The sequence below is a fragment of the Neomonachus schauinslandi genome, chromosome 3, assembly GCF_002201575.2.
Source record: "Neomonachus schauinslandi chromosome 3, ASM220157v2, whole genome shotgun sequence".
NCBI classification, from domain to species: domain Eukaryota; kingdom Metazoa; phylum Chordata; class Mammalia; order Carnivora; family Phocidae; genus Neomonachus; species Neomonachus schauinslandi.
The window spans coordinates 100696077-100710987 of NC_058405.1; the positions used below are offsets into that span (position 1 = coordinate 100696077).

Below are 14911 nucleotides of genomic sequence, written 5' to 3' on the forward strand. Positions count from 1 at the left end.
GGACTTCCAATACTGTGTTGAATAAAAGTGGTGAGAGTGGCCATCCTAGTTTTGTTCCTGACCATAGGGGAAAAGCTTTTTCCCCATTGAGGATGATGTTAGCTGTGGATTTTGTGTATATGTGGCCTTTATTATGTTGAGATCTGTTCTCTCTAGACCTACTTTGTTGAGGGTTTTTGTCATGAATGGATGTTGTACTTTGTCATATCCATTTTTTCTGTCTATTGAAATGATCATGTGATTCTTATCCTTTCTCTGTATTGATGTGGCATATCACGTTGATTGATAAATAAATATTGAGCCACCCATGGAACCTGTGAATAAATCCCATTTGATTGTGGCAAATGATTGCTTTTTATTTTTAATTTTTTTAACTGAACTCTACCCCCTATGTGGAGTTTGAACTCGACCCTGAGATCAAGAGTCACATGCTCTGCTAGCTGAGCCAGCCAGGCACCCTGTGGTGATTTTTTTTTTTAATGTATTGTTTGATTCAGTTTGCTAGTATTTTGTTGAGGATATTTGCATATGTATTCATCAGAGATACTGACCTGTAGTTTTCTTTTTGTGTGTTGTCTGTTTGGTTTTGGTATCAGGGTAATGCTAGCCTCATGGAATATATTTGGAAGTTTTCCTTCCTTTTCTAGTTTTTTGAATCTTTGAGAAGAATAGGTATTAACTCTTCCCTATTTGATAGAATTTGCCTGTTAAGCCATCTGGTCCTGGACTTTTGGTTCTTGGGAGTGTTTTGATTACTGATTCAGTTTCTTTGCTAGTAATTGGTCTTGTTCAAATTTTCTGTTTTCTTCCAGTTTCTCTTTCAGTAGTTTATATGTTTCTAGGTATTTATCCATTTCTCCTGGGTTCAGTTTGTTGGCGTATATTTTATTACAATATTCTCTTACAGTTGTTTGTATTTCTGTGGTGTTGGTTGTTATTTCTCTTCTCTTACTTTGTTGATTCTATGTATTTGAGTCCTGTCTCTTTTTTTCTTGTTAAGTTTCGCTAGAGGTTAATCAATTTTATTGATTTTTTTCAAAGAACCAGCTCCTGATTTCATTGATCTGTTTGAATGTTTTTTAGTTTCTATTTCACTTCTTTCTTTTTTTTTTTTTTTTTAAAGGTTTTTTTTATTTGACAGACAGTGAGAGAGGGAACACGAGCAGGGGTAGTGGGAGAGGGAGAAGCAGGCCTCCCGCGGAGCAGGGAGCCTGATGCGGGGCTCGATCCCAGGACCCTGGGATCATGACCTGAGCCGAAGGCAGACGCTTAATGACTGAGCCACCCAGGCGCCCCTCTGTTTCACTTATTTCTGCTCTATATTATTTCCTTCCTTCTGCTGGTTTTAGGTTTGTTGGTTGTTCTTTTTCTAGCTCTTTGATGTATAAGGTTAGGTTGTTTGAGATTTTTCTTGCTTCTCCGGTTAGGCTTATATTGCTATAAATTTCTCTCTTAATACTGCTTTTGCTGCATCCTAAATGTTTTGAACTATTGTGTTTTCATTTTCATTTGTTTCTCTGTGCTTTTTATTTCTTCTTTTATTTCCTGGTTTGACCCATTCATTGTTCAGTAGCATATTATTTAACTTCCATGTATTTGTGGTCTCTCCAGATTTTCCTTGTGGTTGACTTCTGGTTTCATAGTGTTGCGGTCAGACAAGATGCACGGTATGACTTAAGTGTTTTTGAATTTGTTGAGGCTTGTTTTGTGGCCTAATATGTGATCTCTTCTGGAGAATGTTTCAAAAGAATGTGTATCCTGTTGCTTTAGGATGGAATGTTCTTGATATATCTGTTAAATCCATTTGGTTCATTCGGTGCGTGTGCCCCTTTGAGTCACTGTTTTTGTATTCTTTGGATAAATACCTGGTAGTGCAATTGCTGGGTCGTAGGGTAGTTCTGTTTTTGATTTTCTGAGGAACCTGCACATAGCAGCTATATCCACAATAGCCAAAATATGGGAAGAGCCCAAATGTCCATTGATGGATGAATGGATAAAGAAGATGTGGCATGCGTGCATGCACGCGCGCGCACACACACACAGGAATATTAATCAGGCATCAGAAAGAACGTAATCTTGCCATTTGCAATGACAGGGATGGAACTAGAGCATACTATGCTAAGTGAAGTAAGTCAGTCAGAGAAAGACAAATACCATACAATTTCACTCAGTGGAATTTAAGAAACAAAACAGATGAACTTAGGGGAAGGGAAAGAAAAATAAAATAAAAAGAGAGAGGGAGGTAAACCATAGGAAACTCTTAACTATAGAGAACAAACTGAGGGGTACTGGAGGGGAGGTGCGGGGGGATGGGTTAAATGGGCGATGGGCACTTGTTGTAATGAGCACTGGATATTATATGCAGGTGATGAATCACTAAATTCTACCCCTGAAACTGATACTACACCATATGTTAACTAACTTGAATTTAAATAAAAATCTTGAAAGGAAAAAAAAAATCCATCTGGTTCAGTGTGTCATTCAAAGCCATTGTTTCCTTGTTGATGTTCTGTTTAGGTGATCTGTCCATTGATTAAGTGGGGTGTTCAAGTCCCCTACTATTATTGCATTATTATTGATTAGTTCCTTTATGTTTATTATTAACTGTTTTATGTATTTGGGTGCTTCTGTGTTGGGTACATGAATATTTACAATTATTATATTTTCTTGTTGGATTGTCCCCTTTATTATCATATAGTATCCTTCTTTGTGTCATTATAGTCTTTGTTTTAAAGTCTGTTTTGTCCAATATAAGTATTGCTCCTCTAGCTTTCTTTTGACATCCGTTTGCATGATAAATGTTTCTTCATCCCCTCACTTTTTTTTTTTTTTAAGATTTTATTTATTTATTTGAAACAGAGAGAGAACATGAGTTGGGGGGGGGGCAGAGGGAGAGTGAGAAGCAGACTCCCTGTTGAGCAGAGAGCCCCACTCAGGGCTTGATCCCAGGACTCTGGGATCATGACCTGAGCTGAAGGCAGATGCTTAACTGACTGAGCCACTCAGGCACCTCATCCCCTCACTTTCAGTGCAGATGTATTTAGGTCTAAATTGAGTCTCTTGTAGGCAGCATATAGATGGGTCTTGTTTTCTTATCCATTCTGTCACCCTGTCTTTCGATTGGGGTTTTAGTCCATTTACATTCAAGGTAATTATTGATAGATATGTATTTATTGCCATTTTATTATTCGTTTTGTGTTTGTTTCTGAAGATTCTGATCCTTTCTTATCTTTCTCTCTTTCATGGTTTGCTGATTTTCTTCAGTGATATATTTGGTTTTCTTTTTTTTTATTCTTTGCATATTTATTAGTGGTTTTGATTGGTGGTTTCCATTAGATTTGTATATAACATCTTCTGTATGTAGCAGTCTATTTTAAGATTTTATTTATTTATTTGAGAGAGAGAATGAGATAGAGAGAGAGAGAGAGAGCATGAGACGGGGGAGGGTCAGAGGGAGAAGCAGACTCCCCGCCGAGCAGGGAGCCCGATGCGGGACTCGATCCCGGGACTCCAGGATCATGACCGGAGCCGAAGGCAGTCGCTTAACCGACTGAGCCACCCAGGCGCCCCTGTAGCAGTCTATTTTAAATTGATGGTTGTTTAAGTTTGAACCAATTTTCCTCCCCATGTTTTAGGTATATAGTGTCATATTTTACATCATTTTATTTTGAGAGCTCCTTGACTGATTTTTTATATAAATATTCATTTTTACTGTTTTTATGTTTCCTACCTTCATACTGTCATTTTTGGTCTTTCCTTTCCTTTCCATTCCCCTTTAATGTTACTTGCAAGACTGGTGTAGTAGTCATGAGCTCCTTTAGTTTTTGTTTGTCTGAGAAACTCTTTATCTCTCCTTCTATTCTGAATGATAGCCTTGCTGGATAGAGTATTCCTGGCTGCAGGTTTTTCCCTTTCAGCACTTGGTATATATCATGCAACTCCTTTCTGGCTTGGAAAGTTTCTGGTGAAAAATCCTCTGATTGCCATATGGTGTTTCCTTTTTATGTAACTGTCTTCTTTTATTTCACTGCTTAGTATTTTTTTTTTTCCTTTTTCCTTTTTTTTTAAAGATTTTATTTTTGTTTTTATTTATTTATTTTTTTAAAGATTTTATTTATTTATTTGACAGAGAGACAGCGAAAGAGGGAACACAAGCAGGGGGAGTGGGGGGAGGGAGAAGCAGGCTTCCCGCCAAACAGGGAGCCCGATGTGGGGCTCGATCCCAGGACCCTGGGATCATGACCTGAGCTGAAGGCAGACGCTTAACGACTGAGCCACCCAGGCGCCCCTAAAGATTTTATTTTTGAGTAGTCTCTACAGCCAATGTGGGGCTCAAACCTACAACCCTGAGATTGAGTCACACACTCCACTGATTGAGCCAGACAGGCACCCCTTAAAATTTTTTCTCTCTTACTATATTTTGCCATTTTATTTTATTTTTATTTATTTATTTTTTTAAAAGATTTTATTTATTTATTTGAGACAGGGAGAATGAGAGAGAGCACATGAGAGGGGGGAGGGTCAGAGGCAGAAGCAGGCTCCCTGCCGAGCAGGGAGCCCGATGCGGGACTCGATCCAGGGACTCCAGGATCATGACCTGAGCCGAAGGCAGTCGCTTAACCAACTGAGCCACCCAGGCGCCCATATTTTGCCATTTTAATTGCAGTATGTCTTGGTGTGAATCTGCTTTTATTGATTTTGTTGGGGGTTCTCTGTGCATCCTGGATCTGGATATCTGTTTCCTTCCCCAGATTTGGGAAGTTTTCAGCTATTATTTCTTCACATAAATTCTCTGTCCCCTTTTCTCTCTCCCCTTCTTCTTCTGGGACCCCTGTAATACAAATTTTATGTTTGATGTTTTCACTGAGTTCCCTAAGTCTATTCTCGTTTTGCATAATTCTTTTTTCTTGCTTTTGTTAGGTTTGATTACTTTCCATTACTCTTGTCTCCTAGGTCATTAATTCATTCCTCTGCTTCTTCCAGCATGCTATTCCTTCCTTCAAGTGTGTTTCTCATTTAGTTTATTGAGCCATTTATCTCTGTTATGTTCTTTCTTTTTCTTTTCTTTTTTTTTTAAAGATTTTATTAATTTGAGAGAGAGCATGCCTGTGCACATGAACGGGGGGAAGGGGCAGAGGGAGAAGCAGACTCCCTGCTGTGCAGGGAGCCTGATGCGGGTCTCGATCGCAGGACTCTGAGATCATGACCTGAGCTGAAGGCAGCTGCTGCCTAACTGACTGAGCCACCCAGGCACCCCTCTGCTATCTTATTTCTTATCTCTGTGTTAATGGTCATTGATGTCCTCTACTCTTTTCTCAAGTCCAGTGAGTATCCTTATGATCATTGCTTTAAATTCTCTATCAGGCATGTTACTTATATCTGTTTTGCTTAGATCTCCAGCCATGGCCTTGTTTTGTTCTTTAATTTGGGACAAATTCCTCTGTCCTCACATTTTGTCTAAGTCTCTGTGCCTGTTTCTGTGTGTTAGGAAAGTCTGCTACGTCTCCTGTTCTTGAGGGTAATGATTTAATGAAGAAGAGGTCCTGTATTGCCCTGCAGTGTAGCATCCTCTGTTCCCCAGGGCCTGCGCTTCTGGGAGTGTGTCCAATGTGTGCTTCATGCACTCTGCTGTTGTGTCCTGGCTGCTTTATGCTTCAGGCCAGTTGTCTGCAGATGTTCTCTTTGTCTTTTTGTCTTTTGTGCACAGTGTTTGGTTCCTGGCCTGAAAGTGGTGTGCCCTGGTCTGCTTGCGAAATGACACCTGTCACCACCGCCACCAGAATTGAGGCCCCACTATACTCCAGGGTTGGGAGATGTGTTGTGAGCAGGGATTTGGGCTGGTCTTTCAGGGAAGGGGGCTCACCATGCTGGGACTGAGGCAATATGACTGGGAAGGGTAGTTTTTCCAGAGTGTGAGGGGGCAGGGCTTGTTCTAAGCAAGTTAGGTAGCAAGTGTGGGTGCTGTGCTGTTTCCCACTTGTGGCTGTGTTTATGCTGAGGGGTGAGGGAGGGAAATGGTGCTGGCCAATTCCTTTGTTTCTGGAGGGGTCTCTCTGTCAGTGCTGCTTCTCTGGGACACAGTCTGAGATGAGCAACTAACTTCCCCATTATGTGCTCCAGGTACTCTTTAGATCACTGTTTTCCATGCTGCATGTCTGTGGGCTGTTTGCCCTGCCTTTTCTCCAAGAGCAGCCCCAGTGTCCTCTGAGCTCTCCCAGAGCCAAGCACACTGACCTTTAAAACTCCAGGCTTTAAGCCCTGCTGGTTAGAAGAATTCATGAAATTTGGGCCCTCTTCCTTTCCAAGCCAGTTGCTCTGGGGGTTTGTCTTCCCTGTGCACTCCCCTCTCTTATCTGTTTCTCACCCTTCTCCACAACCACAGTCCTCTCTCCTGCTCAACATCCATGATTCGTTTCTCTTCCAAAGTGCGTCTCTTCATTTCCTACCTTCTTTGATGTGACTTCTTTTCTACTTTTAGTTGTGGAGTATGTTCTGCCAGTCTTCAGGTGTATTTAGGATAATTTGATAGTTATCTATTTGTATTTGTGGGATGAGACCAGCCTAGGGTCCTCCTACTTCACCTCCATCTTCCCCTCAATGTGGACCTTGCTGCATTCTTATGGTATTATGTAAATATTCTTCTAAGTTGTTAGTTAAAATTACAGGCTTGATCAGATTTAGGTTCATTGTATGTATTCTTTTTTGGCAAGACTACTTTGTAAGTGGGAGATACATTATGCCTAATTATCCAGTTATGTTTTTAAACCTTCAGTTAGAACTTTTAATAAATTTTCATTATGTTTGGATGTTTTCAGTTGTTTTAGTTTAGCGTTTTTTTGAAAATCTGGAACTTTTCATTCATTAATTACCTGTTAAATATGAGCTAATACAAGCTTTTCATGCATATAAGCTGTTAGTTACATGCATAAAATTATAAATGTGTATTCTGTACTTTTAAGTCACTCTGCCATGCCATTGGAAGTCTTACTGTATATAACATCTATCCATTTTTCTTTGTGTTTAGTCATAGATCCATCTAACTGTATTGTTCAGCACCTTTTTTTTCAACTGTCTACAAGTTATCTTCCACAGTTCTGTTAATTTTTTTGCTGTATTAAGATATGAGTGTCCTTGGCATTCATTTTATTTATTTAAGAAATTGATTTATTTCCTATTTAACACACACCAGATGTTAGTGGTTACCACTCCTTATTCAAGGGTTGCATTTAGTGATGTGCCAGTAAATATTTAAGAAGAGGCTCTGGTGGGGGTGGGGGGAGGGCCCTTATTGGCAGTATTTGCTAATTTCCAAGGTGTAAACACTCCTGCTGTGGCTGATTTCAGATTATCCAGGTGATGCCACTGAATGCAGAGGTAGGAATAGATGTGCATTATCAGCTCTACTTAGTAATTCTCCTATTCCACCACCACTGTGATAGCTGAAGCACTTACTTTGTGCTATCTTAGTAAAAGTGTAAGCGGGGGCGCCTGGGTGGCTCAGTCGTTAAGCGTCTGCCTTTGGCTCAGGTCATGATCCCAGGGTCCTGTGATCAAGCCCCGCATCGGGCTCCCTGCTCCGCGGGAAGCCTGCTTCTCCCTCTCCCACTCCCCCTGCTTGTGTTCCCTCTCTCGCTGTGTCTCTCTCTCTCATATAAATAAATAATCTTTAAAAAAAATTAAATTAAAAAAAGTAAAAGTGTAAGCATTTTATTTGAATTAACATAACTCTATGAGGTTACTGTTCCCATTTTATAGATAAGACCCAGATTAAGTAATTTACTAAAGTAATAGAACAGGATTTGAATCCAGATTTTGTTTCTTCATAGTCCTTGCTCTTTTTTTTTTTTTTTAAAGATTTATTTATTTGACAGAGAGAGAGAGCACAAGCAGGGGGAGTGGCAGGGAGAGGGAGAAGCAGCCTCCCCGCTGAGCAGGGAGTCCAATGCGGGGCTCGATCCCAGGACCCTGGGATCATGACCTGAGCCGAAAGCAGATGCTTAACCAACTGAGCCACCCAGGCACCCCAGTCCTTGGTCTTTCAAAGATCAAAAATGTAAAGAATCAAGTTAGTCACAAGTGGTAAGGAAAAAAATGGCAGAGGTTCTAAAGGGAAGTACCAGAACGTAGCTATTCTCTACAAGCCAAGGAGAAAATTCTGGCCTTCAGAAACTTTTTTTTTAAAGATTTTATTTACTTATTATTTTTTTTTTGAGAGAGAGAGTGTAAGCTGGGGAGGAGCAGAGGGAGAGGGACAAGCAGTCTTTGCGCTGAGTGCAGAGCCCAACACAGGACTCGATCTCATGACCTGGAGATCATGACCTGAGCCGAAATCAAGAGTCAGATGCTTAACTGACTGAGCCACCCAGATGCCCCAGGAAATTTTTAAAAATATACAGATCTTCCTTGATTTATGATGCGGTTACAGCCTGATACACCCATTCTAAGTTGAAAATATTGTAAGTCAGAAATGAATTTAATACACCTAAACTACTGAACATCATAGCTTAGTCTAGCCTACCTTAAACATGCTCAGAACACTTAAACAGTAGCTTACAGTTGGGCGAAGTCATCTAACACAAAGCCTATTTTATAATGAAGAGTTGACTCTCTGATGTAATTTATTGACTACTGTAGTGAAAGTGCGAACAGAATGGTTGTATGGGTACAGAATGATATAAGTGTGTTAGTTGTTTGCCCTTGTGATTTTGTGGTTGACTGAGAGCTGCCACTGTCCATTATCACAAAGACAGTATCTTAGTGCATTATCTGTAGCCCAGGAAAAGATCAAAATTGGAAGTATGGTTTCTAGAATGTGTATTACTTCTGCACCATCATGAAGTTGAAAAACTATAAGGCAAACCATAGTTAAGTTGGAGGCCATCTAGTACTAGTGTAGATAAAAATAGCTTCTTTAAGGAATTACTCTGGTTTGCAAAAGCAGATCACTTGGACCAGTATAAGTCTAGAGTGATACCCAGGATCAGACTTTGCCTCTAGAACTTTACATGTGATGGTGGCTACTGTATTGGACAGCATAGATATTGGACAGTGATGCTCTAGAGTGAAGCCTACCCATGGTCAGTCATGCTTACTCTTTTTGTTATGTTCCCGAACTTCTGCCAGAATAATACTTCTTCATGTTTTCCCTTTGACCCTGACTTTGGTGGCCCTCAGCCAGGGTAACTACCTTATTTTCCACTTATATACTGTTGTATCCAGATCCAAATGCCAAAATTAGTAATTGCTCATTTCTTTCTTTCTCTTTTTTTTTTTTTAAGTAAACTCTACGTCCAGTGTGGGGCTCAAACTCACAAACCTGAATCGCATGCTCTAGTTACTGAGCCCAGCCAGGTGCCCCAGTAATCACTCATTTCTTATCTTCTTCATTATAAGGAAAAATTTGTAATGTTTAAGAAGATTAACAAATGGGGGCGCCTGGGTGGCTCAGTCGTTAAGTGTCTGCCTTCGGCTCAGGTCATGATCCCAGGGTCCTGGGACCGAGCCCCGCATCAGGCTCCCTGCTCAGCGGGAAGCCTGCTTCTCCCTCTCCCACTCCCCCTGCTTGTGTTCCCTCTCTCGCTGTGTCTCTCTCTCGCTCTCTCTCTGTCAAATAAACAAAAATCTTAAAAAAAAAAAGATTAACAAATGTAACCTAAAACATTTATACATTTTAAAATTCGGCATTAAATACAATATTCTTATTTCTTTTTATTAAATAATTAAGGAGGAGAAATTTCAGGCCATGCCAGTCCATCTCAGGAGCCTGGTGGATGTTCAAATCAGAGACCTCCGGAGGACCTCACTGTCAGAGTGGAAAGGTTTGCTCTTATTTTTGCAAATAGTATTTTTAAAATAGAGAGTGGTTTTCAGTTACTTAATTAATTTGAATAAAAATTAAAATTACACAAATGAAGTTTCAGAATCTTGGGTTGAAATTTTTTATTACCTGGCCAACTTATTTGTATCCATAAAAACTATATTCTACAAATAAAGTTGGGTATCTGAAGTCATCAGTCACCTTTAGGTCTGATCAGCCTAAGAATCTCTTTCACTGGTTTTTGGTACATGTGTGTTTCTCTCCATCACTTCTGCTTTTAACTCTCTATGCCATAGGATAGTAAGTTCCAGGTGGGAAGAACTTCAGCTACTTTTATGACTGTACTGAGCCTTGGTTTTGCATAAGTGGGTGTCTGTTAAATGTCATGTGTTATTAGTTGGTGTAATAATCAGATACAGATTTCTGACTTTTTGTGGTTTGTAGTTTAGTATTTTTAATAATACAGAAATTACCAAATTAGAGTCCTTTATAGTATGAATCTTTTTTTTTTTTTAAAGATTTTATTTGACACAGACACAGCAAGAGAGGGAATACAAGCAGAAGGAGTGGGAGAGGGAGAAGCAGGGAGCCCGATGCAGGGCTCGATCCCAGGACTCTGGGATCATGACCCGAGCTGAAGGCAGATGCTTAAGGACTGAGCCACCCAGGCGCCCCTATAGTATGATTCTTAAGTTACATGAATTGTAAATGGATAAAGCAGGAATATTTTTTAATCCTGACCTAAGACAACTTAGTGTTATATGGAAGTTAAAATTCCTTAGACTTGAGTTTCTTGTCCACACAGATGCTGTGGGGAAACAAGTTTCAGAATGACTACTGACATTGGGCATTTGGGTTTGCTCATGACTGAGAAACAGCTTTATTTCAGCAAAACCTAGATTCTGATGGTTCTTTGTAGGAGTCAGGGCAGGGCCAAGATCTTGAGCTAAAAAGGATAGATTTGCTCATGGTGGTGAGAAGAGGTAGAAGGCTCAAAGAATATTAGCAGGGAACCAAAGTTCACCCAGTGGTTCATCCTCTTTGTTTCATTCTGTTTTGCTAACACCAAGTCCATCACTGGGCATCTTTATTTGCACCACCTTGGGGGGGAAGTGACAATAGAAGGTCAGAAAAGGATTTGGAGACTTGGGGGGAATGAGAAAAGACACAGCAGATATCCCTTCGTTGTAGGGTGGGCTTACGTGCTATTTAATTGCAGTGTGAAAGGGGAGTTTCTCTTGTTTCATAATAGCTTCCAGCCAGGTGCCCCTTCCATTCTTAAGTAAGAGCGTGTCTGCCCCTGTCTGCCTATATGGTGCTATAAACAAATATACCATCTTTAATTAAAAGAAACTACGCTGGTGTATATGTGTTATATATAGTATATTGAGTCAGATAAAGACAGTTTTAAGACATAGAAGAAAACATTTATATTAATATCTATGAAAGGGAAATTAAGGGATTTTTTCTTTGCTTTCTTCTGAGGTTGCCAGACTGTCTTCATTGAGCATTGTTACTTTTATAATCGCATATCAGGATAGAGTGGGTCTACAAGTTGTTTGAGATCCTTAAACTGAAAAAAACTTCAAAGCACTCTTGGAGATACATACATGTATATTTTTTTAAACCATATACTGTTAGAACCCGTTACATGAAATGTATGTGAGCTAGGGCCTTTTAAAAAAGGACACTAGTGTTAAAATTGGATGAAATGTTGGCATACTTACAAATGGAACAGTTTTCATTGGGAAATAACTGTTCTCTGTTTAAACAACTTTTAAAAAATCCAGGTCATATAATTAAACCATAAAAGCATTTCAGATTGTTGTTGAGATTAATTTATCAGACTCAGCTAACCAGTAAAGCCTAGGTACTAATACAGATTATTTCCTACACTGTGGTCCTGTATTTTATTCATCTGAGTTGTAACGTATTAGGAGTTTTGTTTCTTTTATGGAATTGGATTCACTGACAATGACAACTAAAAACAATAGCCTATATAATATTCCTATCCCAAATGGCATCTTAGCTCATCATTTTACCCTTCAGGTGGCCTTCATCTCCATCATCCCTTGTCATAGACTCTGTAGTGCTTTTATGCCGTTGACTTACCCATCTTCTTTTTTTTTTTTTTTTTTTAAGATTTTATTTATTTGACAGAGAGAGACATAGTGAGAGAGGGAACACAAGCAGGGGGAGTAGGAGAGGGAGAAGCAGGCTTCCCGCAGAGCAGGGAGCCCGATGTGGGGCTCGATCCCAGGACCCTGGGATCACGACCTGAGCTGAAGGCAGACGCTTAACGACTGAGCCACCCAGGCGCCCCGACTTACCCATCTTCTGCAGGTTATTCGGCTCTGAAACCCTAATGTACTGCTAGTTTTCCCTGGCCCATAGAACTGAGCTGCAGTGCTTTTTCGCAGCCCAGATAAATGTGACACATCAAATACCTATGGTGTAATCTGATATTTATAGAATTTTGTAATACTAAGCTCTGTGAAGCAAAATATATATACATTTTTCTCTAACTTTGAGTATATTTTAAAATTTCTGTCCTACAGATTAAAAACTCAGCCTTGGGCGCCTAGTGGCTCAGTTGTTAAGCGTCTGCCTTCAGCTCAGGTCATGATCCCGGGGTCCTGGGATCGAGCCCCACATCGGGCTCCCTGCTCGGAGGGAAGCCTGCTTCTCCCTCTCCCACTCCCCTTGCTTGTGTTCCTCTCTCTCTCTGTCTCTCTCTGTCAAATAAATAAAATCTTTAAAAATGGTAATAATAAAAAAATAAAAACTCAGCCTTAAAATTTGGCAGGTTGGATTATTAAATATAGGATTCTCATCATCCTCTCAAGCTATAACATCTGTTTCCAGAGACCAAGTTTCTGGAAAACTAAGTACTTCCCACTAGATCTTAGGCTTTTTTCTCATCTGGCTTCAAGGAGATGGAGTTTTGTTAGGTGAAAAGGTGACTAAATCAAATTGATGTCAGCTCAGAAACTCATCCTATCGCATACATATTAAGAAAAAAATCTGGGGCGCCTGGGTGGCTCAGTTGGTTGAGCGTCTGCCTTCGGTTTGGGTCATGATCTCAGGATCCTGGCATCAAGCCCTGCATCGGGCTCCCTGCTCAGCAGAGAGCTTGCTTTTCTCTCTCCCTCTGCTGCTCCCCTTGCTTGTGCCCTCTCTCTGTCAAATAAATAAAGTCTTAAAAAAAAAGAAAAAAAAAACTGTCTTAAAGGGAAGTAAACTTGATTTTTTAAGAAACAGATTGATGATTTGTAATTGTGAGATCTCAATTTTTCTTCTTAATATTAATTAAAACGTATACAATTTTATTTTCAAAGCCAGAAGATGTGAAACTTGAATCTTTTTTTTTTTTTTTTTTTAATAATGTCTGTGCCCAATGTGGGGCTCGAACTCACGACCCTGAGATCAAGAGTTGTATGCTCTACCAACTGATCCAGTCAGGTGGCCCTGAAATTTGAATCTTTTAGCGACTCACATGAAAAGATAAATCTTTAGTTCAATTTTGCTTATGTTTTTATGTCATTATGTTTAAAAATTGGCAGAATTCTCTGGGAAAGATAATAGATGTATTATCAATTAATTGTACCATCAATTACAACCTTTTTTTGGGGAAAGGTTTCAAACCTGAAAAAGTTGAAAGAATAGTATAATGACCTTTTTTTTTTTTGCCAATTTATTTGAAAGTTGCAGACATCATTTTCATTTTACCCTAAATACTTCAGTGTGTATCTCCTAAGAATAAAAACATTGGCTGAGATTTTATGGGCTCGGAGCAGGGGCTACAGCCTAGGAAGGGGCCTGGGAGTCTCTGCCTACTGATTCATGCCCTACCCCATTCCTCAGGCCAATGAACACAATTTAGCAGTAGATTCCTGGATGCGGGAGTGATGAAACAGTCAATAGTTATGTCATTGAGTAAGATGCAATGGGCTTTTCAACTAGATTAGAACAAAATAACATCTGTTTTTCTCAGAAGAGAATTCTGCAAGTGGCATGTAATTAAAGACATTTTCAGATATTAGTATAATCCCATTGTCACACTCAGATTATAAGTACATGATACAGTAAGATTATCTGATAAGCAGTCATTCAAATTTGCCCAGTTATTTCAGTAATGTCCTTTATAACTTTTTTTCCCCTGATATAGTATCCATTCAAGGATCATTCATTGAATTTAGTTTAGTCTCTTTTAATTCAAAACATTTCCTTTGTTTTGTTTGTTTTTGTTTTTATGTTTCATGACTTGGACATTCTTTAAGTGTCTAGGCTAATTGTTTCTAGAATGTCTTTTTTTTTTTAAGATTTTATTTGTCAGAGAGAGAGAGTGCGGAGCAGCAGGCAGAAGGAGAAGCAGGCTCCCCACTGAGCAGGGAGCCCGATGCCTGGGATCATGACCTGAGCTGAAGGCAGATGCTTAACCCACTGAGCCACCCAGGCGTCCCGGTTTCTGGAATGTCCTTTGATTTGGTTCCTGTTTTATCATTCTAGGTTCAGGTTAAAGTATGAGAACATTACGTAGGTAATGTTTGTCTTTCTCATTACTCACATTAGGAGGCACCTGATATCAGATATTTGCATTATTGGTGATGTTAAGTTTAATTATTATTAAGATGGTGTCTGTTGGATTTCTTGATTATAAATATGCCCCTTTCCCTAATTAATAAGTATCTATAGGGTGATTCTTTGAAACAGTGAATATGCTGTTCTTCAAAAGCTTTTACCCGGTGGTTCTGGCATCTATTATTTTTGCTTGGATCAGTTATTTCATTGGTAGTTGAAAATGGTGATTTTTTTTTCTAGTTTTATACCTTCTAATTTTATACCTTATACATTTTTTAGCTAGCATTCTTCTGTAGAGAACTGCTTTGATCCACCTCTTCCTACTTTCTTTCCCCTACCTTTTTTTCAGTCTTACTAGACACCAGCACCTAGATCAAGAAATAGAAAATTACCAGTGTACTCCATACACTAGGGGCCTGTGAACCCCTTCACAATGAGTACTTTCCTCCCCAAAATAACCACTGTCCTGCATCTAACACCATAGCTGAGTTTTGCCTGCTCATAAACTTCATA

At 39.5% G+C, this 14911-nt stretch overlaps 1 protein-coding gene across 1 annotated transcript in view; it reads left to right on the top strand.

The window, feature by feature from the left end:
- UBXN4 (UBX domain protein 4) overlaps positions 1-14911 on the top strand; it is a 60913-nt gene that overhangs the window by 22608 nt on the left and 23394 nt on the right. Inside the window, exon 6 of the mRNA XM_021695806.1 lies at positions 9725-9818. Coding sequence (XP_021551481.1) covers positions 9725-9818 — 94 coding nt within the window. The remainder of the gene's footprint in view (positions 1-9724; positions 9819-14911) is intronic.